This window comes from Callorhinchus milii, unplaced genomic scaffold (assembly GCF_018977255.1).
Source record: "Callorhinchus milii isolate IMCB2004 unplaced genomic scaffold, IMCB_Cmil_1.0 Scaffold8, whole genome shotgun sequence".
Lineage (NCBI taxonomy): Eukaryota > Metazoa > Chordata > Chondrichthyes > Chimaeriformes > Callorhinchidae > Callorhinchus > Callorhinchus milii.
This window is the reverse complement of record NW_024704749.1, coordinates 12,122,966-12,135,657: the sequence shown is the minus strand read 5'-3', so window position 1 is coordinate 12,135,657 and position 12,692 is coordinate 12,122,966. Positions and strand designations below refer to the sequence as shown.

At 46.4% G+C, this 12,692-nt stretch overlaps 1 protein-coding gene across 6 annotated transcripts in view; it reads left to right on the top strand.

Moving 5' to 3' along the window:
• The window catches only part of fbrsl1 (fibrosin-like 1), a 387,345-nt gene that overhangs the window by 335,496 nt on the left and 39,157 nt on the right, over positions 1-12,692 (top strand). For all 6 annotated transcript variants that reach the window (XM_007901766.2, XM_007901763.2, XM_007901762.2 and 3 more), the window contains one exon: positions 6,095-6,143. In XM_007901766.2, coding sequence (XP_007899957.1) covers positions 6,095-6,143 — 49 coding nt within the window. The remainder of the gene's footprint in view (positions 1-6,094; positions 6,144-12,692) is intronic.

The window sequence follows — 12,692 nt, the reverse complement described above, 5'->3', positions numbered from 1 at the left end:
ACCTCCTGTGTCTATCTCTCTGTTCCCCCCGGCTGCTTTCTGTGGCTTTCACTCCTTTTTTCCTCCTGTCTGTCTCCAGTCCAAACACTAACCTCCGTACAGGCAGCAGCAGTTTAAGGCGCTAAACCGTCAGCCAGGTTTCAACTGATTAATGGACTCTGCGTTGGCCTGATAGGGTGTTCATTTGTAAAGTTAATGGACGGGCAGCCATGATAAGCTGCAGCAGCTGTTGGTGTAGCAAAACGGAGGGGGATGGGGGCAGCCTCCACACCAACTGGCAACAGACTAATATTTTGGTTGTGTGCAAAAAATCTCAAGTCGTAAAAGTGTTTAATGTGTTTATAACATAAAAGGCAGTGGAACATGTGCTTGGATTTGGAACTGGTTCAAGTGTCGAGGGAAGGAGGCGTGTTAGTGATAAAATGTTGCCGTGACTGCGAAATGACATATGTGTATAGAGTGCTGTCTGCTGCCAGCAGAATTGCACTCCCCTCCCTTTGCCAAGACTTCCCTTCTGTGCTGTTACACTGATGTATGCTGCCACCTTGCATTGAAGAGCAATGCTGCTTACGATGCTGCCAAGTGCCTGTGGCATTTTATGGGGCTGCCAAGTCTCCCGTTACACAGCAGCCAGCCTGGGATCCGAGTGGGGATGAGGAAACGGGAGCCTTGTATCTGGGACGCCGCTGAGTGAAGTATGGCTGTGGAAAAGCCAGAGAGTCAGGAGATAAAACACGCACTCCTCTGGGACATTTAAACTGCGCTGAGGCTGCTTGCTCAACTCCCTCTGCTTCCGAGCTTTCTACAACTGTTTCATCCAGTGGGGGGGGCAGAGGGGGGAGAGGGTTGTGACCTCAGGAGCTTTTAAAACCCTTTCCTTAGGGAAGCTTTATTGAGCTCAGAGGAAGATGATTCATAAAGCGTAGCTAATGGAGGGAATAGGGAAGGAAAACTGCAGCTGATGGCTCTCCAGAGGGAGGCCGTGGCTTTAGGCCTAAATTGTGGACATACTCAGAGGTCAAACTTCCTGCAGTTTGTCAGCACAACTGAGAGGTCCATTTCTTTTGGGGGGGGGGGTGAGAGTGGGGGAACGGGCAGAGCAGGGGCGGAGGGAGGGTGGGTAGGGTTAGAGCGGGGGGTTGGAGAGCAGGGGGAGAACGGGGGAAGGGCAGAGCAGGGGGTTTGGGGGGTGAGGGGGGGAGCTCCTACTGTAATGTGATCAGTCTCCGCAGGACGGGCCCAGTGTCACTGCTGGTGCACACTCACACATACTCGCATCCGGCCCCTGATAGCAGGGCAACAAGCACCAGCCCTGTCTGGCACTTCACGGACAGGATTATTATCTTTGACCCTGAAGCCACAAGCCTGTCAGCCGCTGTCACAGAGACTCTACAAAGCAATGTCTCTCCAATGCCAGAGCGTGCAGCAGGAAGGGTGGTGGCTTCAAGTGTCGGCTGTGTTTCAATCCTCCTGAGTATTTGATTGCTCATTACTACTTATCCTCAAGGCTGGACTATGGGAACTCTCTCCTCGCCGGCCTTCCCGCCACCTCCCTCCACAAGCTGCAGGTCATTCAGAACTCTGCAGCTCGTGTACTGTCCCGCACCAGACACCGCGACCACATCACTCCCACCCTCGCCCTCGCCTCCACTGGCTCCCCATCCCCCAGAGGATCGATTTCAAGATCCTCATCCTCACCTACAAGGCCATTCACGGCCTCGCTCCCTCCTACCTCTCTGACCTACTATCCCCCTACTTACCTGCCCGTACCCTCCGTTCCTCTGGCTCCGGTCTGCTCCACATCCCCCGCTCCAACTGCCCTACCATCGGTGGTCGGGCCTTCAGCCTCTCAGCCCCGAGGCTCTGGAACTTTATCCCCAGTGCCTTCGCCCCTTCCTCTCTTTCCTCCTTCAAGGCCGGTCTCAAGACCTTTCTCTTTGACCATACCTTCAGCTCCGCTCTCGACGCTCTACCCCCTCCTCGCTCCCTCCTTCCCCTCCCCTCACCCTGACCAGTTCCCCTCTGCTCGGGTCCTGACCCAACTGTCCAGCACCTTGGGACGTCCTCCCGACGTGAAAGGCGCTCTATAAATGGAATCTTGTTGTTGTTGTTGTTATCCTTATATTTGATACAGTGCCTATTACATTGTGAGACCTTGAAGCAGTGTTTAGCTGCTTGCTGTAGTGACCGTGTTTGGAGTCGAGGATATCACAGTTTTGTTGGATAGCTAACCAGGACTCTGGGAGAAACTCCCTTCGCTGTTTGAATTGTGTTATGGGATTGTAAGCACATATTATTTGTAAAGCAAGCTTCACCTTTTCCTTTGCTTGGTTTCCATTCCACCCTTAATAATAATAATAATAATCCTTGCATTTGATGTAGCATCTTATCACGTCGTCGAAATGTCTCAAAGCGCTTCACAGAATATACTGTAAAGTGGATTGACTGTAAAACTGGGAAACGCTTCAACCAATTGCACACAGCTGTGTCCCAGAAACAGTCGTGGATTGAGTGGCCAAATTTTTGGGGGAAACATTATTATCCTCGGGAAAAAAATAATATGGGAATAAAAAGTGTTAAATTAGATTCCATCAATTTTAAAATACATCTTCCAGCGCTTGTCCTTGCATTATTCCACTAAAAATGGTGCACTCTTTGTAGAGTGCGTTATGCTGTGCACTTATCCACCATGAACACAAACTGAAGCTTGTTCCGCAGTGCTGTTCAATTTTTAACTTGCTTTGCTTTCAAAGCAACCATCGTTGAAAGACCGCAAAACTGCCATGCAGGGAACGACACAGGCCAGGAATATCTGTAATCTTCACTCAACAAGGGCACGAGTGTAATCTGGGGAAACAATTATACGTTTCCAGGAATGTAAACTAGCACAGTGTCTGGTTAATAGAAATGAATCCAGTGTGTGCAGGAAGGAAATGGCTTTGCTTTTTCAAATTGTATGCACTTAAGAGAATTATACACTTTGGGCGCGCGCTGTGTAAGTGAAATCCACTGAACAGACTTTCCCCCACAGGATCAGCCAGAGACCAGCAGATAAAATATTTAGCTTGTTGGTGCCTGTATTCATAATCTTTACAGACAGCCGCATAAAGACTCCTTTTTCCTTTTCGGGATTCCTTTCACTTCTGTGATGCGATTTCTGCACTCAAACGGGAAAGGAAATCTGGTTGTGTGCATTATTTCAGGTCGTTGGGAGTTGTGGAGCACAATGGGTCGCTGGCAGTAATTATGAGGCTGTAATCTCATCAAAGGGCTGCAATTGCATTAGAAACCACGGAAGCAAAGCTCAAGCAGGTTATTTGAATCCCACAGTCGTCATGGCCTTAAAATCGCTGTCTTGTGAACAGCAGATAGAGCCTGGGCGAATGTTAGGGAGGGTGGGGCGGTGGCTGGCAGATACCGAGGGTGCGAGGGAGCAAGCGACTCACAAAGCCAGAGAGCAGAGGAGAAAGGTTCCCAGCTCCGAAAGGAGGTCTGCAGGCAAGAGATTGGCTGAGAGATCTTCCCACCCAGGAGTGGCATACCCTTCCTGTACGGGCAGAGCTTTCATTGGGGACGGTGCAGCACTTAGTAATATTCTTGCACAGTTGCCCTTTATTCCCAGTCCAGTTGAGACGACCACATAAACATGACACTTCCCAGGCCCGGACAGACCCTGCGGCAGAATTGCAGAACTGGTTCTTGAATCGGTTCTGCAGTGGAAAACCACCATAAATCACTGTAGCTTCACTGTCTCGACAATCCACAGTTGGCAACCGTGAAATAACAGTAGTGTTATGAAGCATCTCTCGCTATTCTATTCCCCGACATTTCTCTAATTCATTAGTATTGCAGGAGATGATGTTTGGCTGCAGCCCTGATAGGGAACAACCATCCCTAACGGCAGCACTGGCCTTGAATATTCCGAAAGTTAATTCTGCAGATATAATTGTACTGCTCACTTGAGCCCTCGCTAATCAGCATGCTCTGTATCGGGCGTTGACATAACACCTCTTGAATAATTTGCTGTTGTTTTGTCGTGCTAAACGCCTTCTGAATATTCAGAACTAAAATTAAGGCTGTGTGCTATTAATTCTCTTTGCTGCATTGAAAATGGGTGCAAATGATCCTTGGATTTGCTTCCTTTCTCTGCCCCCTTCATTATACGCCGCTTGTTTAAGGACTAAGGTGCTTACCATGCGGTTGCCATGTATACAGTACACTGGTGTACATGCACTCGTTTCCAGGCCCTGAAGTGGGCCCCGGCTGCCAATTTCTAAGTGGTTCTTCTCCCCGATTTCCTTTGAATGAAGAGCCAGGCAGGATCCTAGCCTTAATGCATACAGTCGAGGAACCATTGACTTCAAAGTAAAGTTGGCATTTTGCCGAGCTAACCATTGTGTGCCGTACTGAGCGAGAGCAGTGTGATTGGCAACGGGGAAAAAAATAAAACGAGCAGTTAATACATAAACAAAAGCACAATTCAAGCAACTTTCCAGCTTCTGGAACCCGGTGCTGTTGGGAGATCTCAGGCCGACTCGGCTGAAGGGGTGGATTAAAGAGTGCCCTACAGTAATTGTACTAGAGTGAGCTGCCATATGCCAGTGTTAGCGAGTTCATTTCTTCAGTCATTGTTTGTCCCGGGCTGTCCTGCCAGTGAGACCCCGTGACAGGGAAGCCGAGGGAATGCTCCAGGGTTTATTGTGTAAAGTAAGCAGGAAGCTCGACCTATCTTCACGTTCTGCGTGTGACAAAGAGGAACACAACTGCTCCAAAACACCTGAGATGTGGAATTGGTCAGTGTGCTCACAGAAACAATAATATCACTCCTCTTTGAAGGGCAGATTGATAGATACTTAGAAATAAGGGTCTTGAGGGATATGGAGAATGGTGAGGAAATGGGTTTAAAAAGGAAAGTGCCGGGTGCTGGTTTGGGTCAATTTGAGGTGACTGTTTTACCGCCGATTACTGGAATTTAGGTTAAACAATTCTGCTTCGAAATTCAGAGTTTGCCCAGGATAGCAAGTCATTGAAACGTCTTCAGTAAAATAGTGCTCCTGCAGGGTTGAGGCCTGCAGAGAGACTCAGGGTTTGTAAAGTATCCAATACCAGTACAGACTGAGCAGAGTTTATGGTTGAGTCACTGTGCAGCAGCATTTAATGTCCAGAGCTTTTATTTAAGGATATCAGTTAATCCTTTCCTCCACTGCCTCTCATTGGCACTAAGCAAATGTTGTGAAGCTGCTTATATTAGCTGAGTTGCTTGAGGATCCCGTAACCACAGATGGTTTTCATTGAAAATCAATTTTGAGTACAAAAGGCTTAGTGAGGCTGACAAGTTGGGTTGAGGACTGGCGGGAAGTCTTGGCATGTGAAACCTGAAGGAAGTTCAATCCCCTTACGCCAAGGGGAGACCGGATCAAAGTGACAGGGTTAATTGACGAAATGGCACTCTCAAAGCAAGCCAGGTCGGAGGGGATCAAAGAAATTTGCAACAACTTTGCAGGCTGTTGAGTCGGTGGTGTCTCGGCAAGCACTGCATGCACTGGAGCTGTGTTTGGGAACCGAAACCCTAGCGGCTGCTTAATCCAGGCTTTTAGCCACAGTGGATGATCCACCATGACGCCACTCGCAAACCAAAAGCAATTGTAAAATTGTCGCGTGTAGGAGAGGCTCAGTGTGCGTCTCTCTCCCATCGATGGCTACGCTGTTTCATTACACCATTGTCAGAACCTGTGTGAAGCAAGTTCTTATTTTCCCAATTTAATCGCGGAGGTCTGTCTGTGGACAAAGTATATTTGGCTTTCAGGAGCCCCCGTGGTTGTGGCCAAGTTTATTTCTTCACATGCAGGAGTGCGTTGGACAGGCTATTCCTCTCTATTTACAGCCAGGCCCAGGGATTTTGATAAATCTATCTATTATCGCCGTTGTGTTTTTTCTTTTTTAAAGTATTTATTACAGCCACTCGTGGTTGGCCTTTGGTGGCAAAACACTTCCCTCTACTGGCCGTGTCCGTGTAGTGCATCGGGGAAGAGACGATGTGAAGACCCAATGTTTACATCGAAGATGTTAATGGCTTCTCTTTCCTCTTCCACAGGCGTCCGATGTAGGCTCCGAAAAACTCTTCTCACCGGCACCAAGTAAAGGTAGGCTCCCTGTTCATCATCAGAACTCTGAACTCTCCGAGCTTCACCTGAATGATCTTTAAATGAGCTCCTTTGATTTCTAAACTGCTTTCAAATCCACGTTTGCTTTTCTCTAATCAATATATTGTATGAATTCTTCCCAAGAGAATTTGATGCTTTAAAAGAACAAAGGATATTGGAGCGAGCGGGAGCCTGGGATTAGAGTCTTGTGGAGGATAACTAACCACAGTGAGGGCTTAGTGAGCCAAATGGCCTGTCTCTGGGGTGTAGCGTTCTTTGGTTCTGTGAAGGGAGTTCAGAGTAACAGCAGGAGAGTCAGTCAATGTGCCTCTGACTAAATATCTGACTGTACAATGTGTAGACGCCATAGGGAGCTTTCGAATCCATGCATGCAAGCAGACATTAATTTCTTCTGAGTCTCGAAACCACAGCTGAAATTCCAAACGCTGGCTGTTTTGAATTTCTGTGCCTCCTTTATTCATTCCAGCCGTGCGTGCGTGTATGTGTGGTTTACAATATTATTGTTTGGATTAAATTGCAAAAAATCAGCAGGGACGATCCCATTTTCCTTCCCTCTGCCAAAACTGCTCCAAACTGATTCCCAGTGAGTGCCGGTGGGTATCGCACAGGGTTCCTCCTCGTTCCCTTTCCCCCCGGCCCGACACAGCTCACCACTGGCCACAGCCTGCCTGGCACTGCTACAGAATGCAAATGTGGAATCTGGCAGGTACAACAGGAGGGTTTGAATCCGTCTGGTAAAAATCTGCCTAAGTTTGCAAGGGAAATTTTCCTTCTTCAGAACTTGGACTGATCAGATACGATGGTAACTTTGACTGGAAAATGAGGTCTTTGGTTGTCCACTGTCAGAAGCTTATCATCTGATGCTCTGAGCATTTGTACAGCTCACTGGTGTTGACTCGGGAGAATGGATTTAGCTGTCACAAGGACCTGCTGTAAGTGTTCTGATCCTGTGTGTAAAGTGTGGATCTATTTCTATTGTTTGTGATTAATGACCAGAACTTCTAGCTGCTTTTAAAGACTTTTCGTTTAATGGGCGAGCTGCAATTAGACCCAGCTAACTGGATCGTAGTTCCAATTAGCCATATTTTAATGATCCCTTGTGGCCGAGTGTATTCAGCTCACAGTTTTACTTGTGCCTGATGCTTTTAATCGGACTTTATTTAGGGGCCTTAGGTTGTTATTTTTTACGGGTTGAAGTTCTGTATATGTTTTGAGTGTATTCTCTCGTTTCCTCTCGCCCACTCCTGTGTAAGTCTGGATAGTGGCACCAGGCCATCGATTGTGTGTGTGTCAGTGTCCAGCTGTCATCCACAGCAACAGTCAGTGCAGAACATAACGGATCTGGATGTAAGTGAAAGACCAAATGCCCTGCAGGAGTCTGCAAGGTATTAATAAGAAATGATCCTGTGAAAGCCCATTCATTTAAAGTGCTGGGAGCCGTTGGAAGTGATGAGTGAGGCAGTTTACATTACAGCTGGGAACAATTAAGGTGCAAGTTTCTGAAATGAGCGTCTATTTCACAACTGTGTTTGTCGGCGTTTTGTTCCCGGATCCTCCCTCTCCCATTTCCCTTTTTATTAATACGTTATTTTCTCAGTGTTTCTCAGCACCGTTCTCTAGCTGAGAACAGGTAAGAGCCGTGCCAGCACAGGCCGAACCAAGCAAGTGTGCTGCTTCTGTATGAGCTTTGTAGGGCTGTGGCTATCGGGTTATGTGAATGGTGACAGCCAGCTGACTGACTGACTGACTGACACACAAAACATGGAGACCCAGATGTTCAATGTTGCGTATAGTCACCTCCCCCCTCCCCCTGGCTCGGCGTCAAGCTTTGCCGCTGTTAAGTGCTGTGAGAGGCGCTGGCCTGCGTGAAGTGTGCCTTGTAAATGCAAGTTGTTGTTGTAGTTGGTGAGAGGCTTGTGTTTGTTGGAGTCTTTAAATAACTCCCTGTTGGGCGCTCGGTACATTCCAAAGATTCAGCAGCTTCTTAAGAGTCTGATTTTTGTTATGAAAACCAGTTGTAAAGCATACAGCTGCTTTAATTATTCTGGAAAGTTCTGCGAGGCCGTGCGATTTGGGTAGGTTTTGCTCTGTAACAGAATGTGCTGCCGTGTCAGTGGAGTTGTCGCTGGCTGGAATGCAGACACCAGACGTCGTGTTTCCCGAAAGCGAGCTGTGTTTTCCCCCTTCGGGAGACACTTGTAAAGCCTCTTCACAGTGTGTAGCCTGCAGGGAGACGTGGCTCAGCTTCGCTACAGCCACAAGAGCTTTGTGTGAGGATTTGCTCAGTGCATTAAAAGGAAGGTGCCAGTCCCCAGGATGACGTCAGCCGGTATTAATGGAAGGGCTTTGTCCAGAATCCTTTCAATGGTATTTTTTTAAAGTTAATGGTTTGTGTATTTTCTTCTGACAAATTCCATGGTGTGTTGTGAAATCTCGCTATCCTGAATGATAACAGAGGGAGCCCAGCCAACAAGCCATCAGATAAAATTGGTCAATCATTTAATAGCTGTTTGTTGCCGGGTGTAAATTGGCTGCCATATTCGCCTACAAAGTGTAGTCATTACGCTTTACACTGTAAATCTTTTAAAAGACATCCTCCCAAAGTGAAAGGCACAATATCAAGTGTAGGGATTATTATAATATTGAACTTCATATAGTGCCTTATTACTACAGTATGGGAACGCAATAGGGATTGAATATCCTACAGCCATCCTTTTGCCCGCCTTTCTCCCCATCCCCCACTCTCAGCTCTCTCCCCACACTGCTCCCCCCCCCCACCCCCCGAAGCTCAGATGTAACGTCTTCCTAACATGAAAGGCAATGTATAAATGTAAATTGCATTGTATCCTGTTTCAAAGGTACTGAAACCAAGGTCTTTAAGAGAGAAGTAAATCTATATTGGTGTAATAAGTCTGTTTCACATCTAAATGGTGTATATGCGGGGGTTAAGTTTCCGAACTGCCTCAGCCTGTACATGGGAGTTGTTTTTGTGAATAGTGCCTTAGAGCTATGATTAATTTTGACCTACAGAATTAAGTGCATTTTCAAAAAGTGTATTGAATTGACTGTTTACTGTATCAACTGGAGTATAGACCTGGGAAGCTTAGAGGATTATGGTGCTTAAACACAGATGGCATTTTAAGCCATTCTTAATTGTTTCTATTAAACCTACCAGCCCGACATGATTTGCTCAGACTCAGGGTGGATCCAGCAGCTACTTTATTTTCCTCGCATTTAATGGTGTATTTCTTTACATCTCCACACCTGTCACATTGCTCGGTGTTAAAGCTGGGCTAGAAGGTGTGCACGTGCAATAATAATCCTTGCATTTGATAGAGACATTATTATGTCTTTGAGACGTCTCAAAGCGCTTAACAGAATAGACTGTAAAGTGTAGTGACTGTATTTTGTGAACGAAACGCAGCAGCCAATTGCACACAGCAGTCTCCCACAAACTGTCGTGGATTGAGTGACCACATTTTTTAAAAATTATCGACTAACAACCAGTTTCCTATTTGTGTGCAAGGGTGAGGAAAGGGCTAGGCTGTGGTATATCCCACAGTCAAATCACTTGCCCCCACCCCCACAAGCTAAGGGGGAAAATCACAGACGTGCATTACTTTTTTTGGCTTGATAGGAACATAGAAACATAGGAATAGAGATAGGCCATTCAGCCCCTCAAATCTGTTACACCTTCTATTCTGTTAAGCGCTCTGGAAAGCTACCTTGCATGATGGGCGCTATATAAATGCAAATGCAAGTTGTTGTAGACCATGGCTGATCTGTACCTTAACTCCATTTACCCACCATTGCTCCATGTCCCTTGATACCCTGACCTAGCAAAAATCCAGCCAACTTAGTCTAGAAATTTTGAATGGATCCAGCATCCACAGCCTTTTGGGGAGAGAGTTCCAGATTTCCACTACCCTTTGTGTGAAAATTGGTCGACCAAAGGGTTTAGTGCTGAAACTGGAAGCAGATGAAAAGGATTTAGGGTCCTCTTGGCGTGAAAGGCTCTGTGTATAAATACAGCTTGATGTTGTTGTAAGGTTAGACCCAATTGAGTTTGATGACTGAGAGACCATTTTGTATTCCTTCTACTCTTCCCGTGTTCATAGTAAACACCTTTTTTTTTCATACTCGTACAAGTGTAATAATTGCTTTAAAATATTCCCAAAGCCTGTCTGGAGTGATGTCAACAGAAATTAAATACTCCAGAGGGGAAACGGGCTGATAGATTTGTAAATGAGCATTCGCTCTCCCATGCCAATCTCTTGCTGTGCATGTACTTTGTTGATGTGCTCGTTCAGGTATCTTGTAACACGGGGACCCAGGGAATTGTGCATGTGGAAACTGACAAGGAGAAGGAAATGGATCCTGGCTGGGCTGGGCTGGAGTCTAATATGGAGTCTTTAACCTCCATCTGAAGAAAAGACCAACGTTGTAACTTCTAATTCTTATTCCCACCACCCCCCCCCCCCCCCCCGCCCACCCCGGTACTGTCCTGGGTGTCAGTCTAGACACTGAGCTCCAGTCCCAATGGGCGGTTTGAACCAGAACAAGAGGCAAGAGTGCTACCAACTAACACACTTTGATATGGGTATTTATTACCAGAATAGCATCATAATGCATAAAGCATTATTGTGCAACTCCGTTCATCACAAAGACTGAGTTGTGGGTTTCTATCACAGCCCTTTGCTATGTTCTTTCCTGATCCTTAATAAAAAGCCCCTGTGAACGGTTTCCATTGCACTTTAGGAGTTGCGTGCTGCCAGTTTAATTTCGTGAATCTCTCGTGGTTAATGCTTAAGAATAGGCCTCAACAATAACACAGTGTAAAGCTGACTTAATATTAACTAGGTTAACAGATCCACCATTTCCTACCAATCTCTTGCAGTCCCGTTGGCAAGAGTCTTGTAGTAAACAGTATAGAATTGTCCTATTCACCACTGATTGACATGCAGTTGAGTAGCTGTTATTACCACTGACCAGTATCTCTGTGTTACCATCCCAGTGCACCCAACCTGTGCAAAGCCAGTGGAATTGAAGCCTTTTCCAGCACATATATCAGCATCTGATGGTTAATAGTCTTAAATGAAGAAACATGTAGTTTCTAACAATACACATGCAACAGGTTCTTGCATATTTGGGAAGAATGCTGCAGAAGTGTCAGCATCAGACTAATGATAACATATTGGTAAATGGAACATTCTGGCATCCGTAAAACTTTGCTTTTGCTGTGAACGAGTCCTCACAATCCTCTGACATCTAAACCTGGTAACATCTAACTGGGAAGACACACAGCGAGGGAAGATGGTGTTTGCCAAACCTCCTTGGCTGCTTTGAGCATGTTGCAGATCAAGGAGATACTGTCACTTCCTATGATATATGATCAGACAGCTTTTCACAAAGATCCGCATGAAAGACTTTTAAATAATCTGAAGCACAGGAATCCAGGCTACAGCAATAGGACTGGAAAATAAATATTTTGTTCAAAACAAAGTAAGATAAGAGAGGGCTCATTAGAGCTGTACAGTCACATGGTGATCGTTGCTGAACAAGCTGACTGCTGAGTACATAGGGAGCAGTGGTTACACCGTGTGAGCTGAGCTGATTGCTGAGCCCATCAACATTCAGCACTAACTGTGTGCCCAGTGTAGGGGTCGCCCTCGTTGTTGGACTCAGTCTTGGCAGTGTGACGGAGACTGTCACACTAACACACACGGCTAAACTAACACACGGCCACCGAGGCTCTGGTTACCAGAGTCTGAAATGTCATTACAAGAAGCAACTCTGTCCACACTTTGTGCAAAAACAGATTGAGATATAGTTGTGATATCGCAGGGTCTCTGCGGGTGTTTGCCACTTCTCTCATCACGGGTTGGATCCATGAGGCTGGTATCAGTGTCAGCTATAGCACAGCCCTTGAGTTTTCAATGCAAGTCGAGGGTGGCAACCCTGGCCGAGCCTGCAGTTGTGACTGTTGTGATGAGGGGGAGGAGATTCTGAACCTTTGCTCTCTTGAGTCACTGTAACCCTGGGGAGTGTAAACTATTACCATCAGGCTCTTGGTAGAACTTGCCCATTCTTGTGAAATTGCTTGTTTGACATACAGTTGCTGTCGGCTGTTGATAGCTGTGAGGAGGAACGAGATAGCAATCTTCACATCTGAAGTTCTCAGGGATGTCACTATCAGAGTTCCATTGAAAATGTTACAGACCTCTCCTTTTATTTTAAACCAAGATAAACCTTGTGTTGGGTATAGCGTGTCTATGACATTCACAAGAGTGAGAACATCTCCAAGTGCTTGCCAGAGGTCAGCCGTAAAGTGTAGTGACTGTGTTTGTACATGGTGCATGTAGGTTAGTAAATGACCACAAAAGTGAGATGGAAGTTGTTGTTTGGGGAATAAAACGCTGTGTGTGAAAAAAGGAACAAGGGAGACCTTTTGTCATGGATGTTCTGAGCAAATGTGCGGAGCTCAGGTGGCCTCAGGTGTGGGGGTGTGAGTGCCAGGCTACCCGCTGA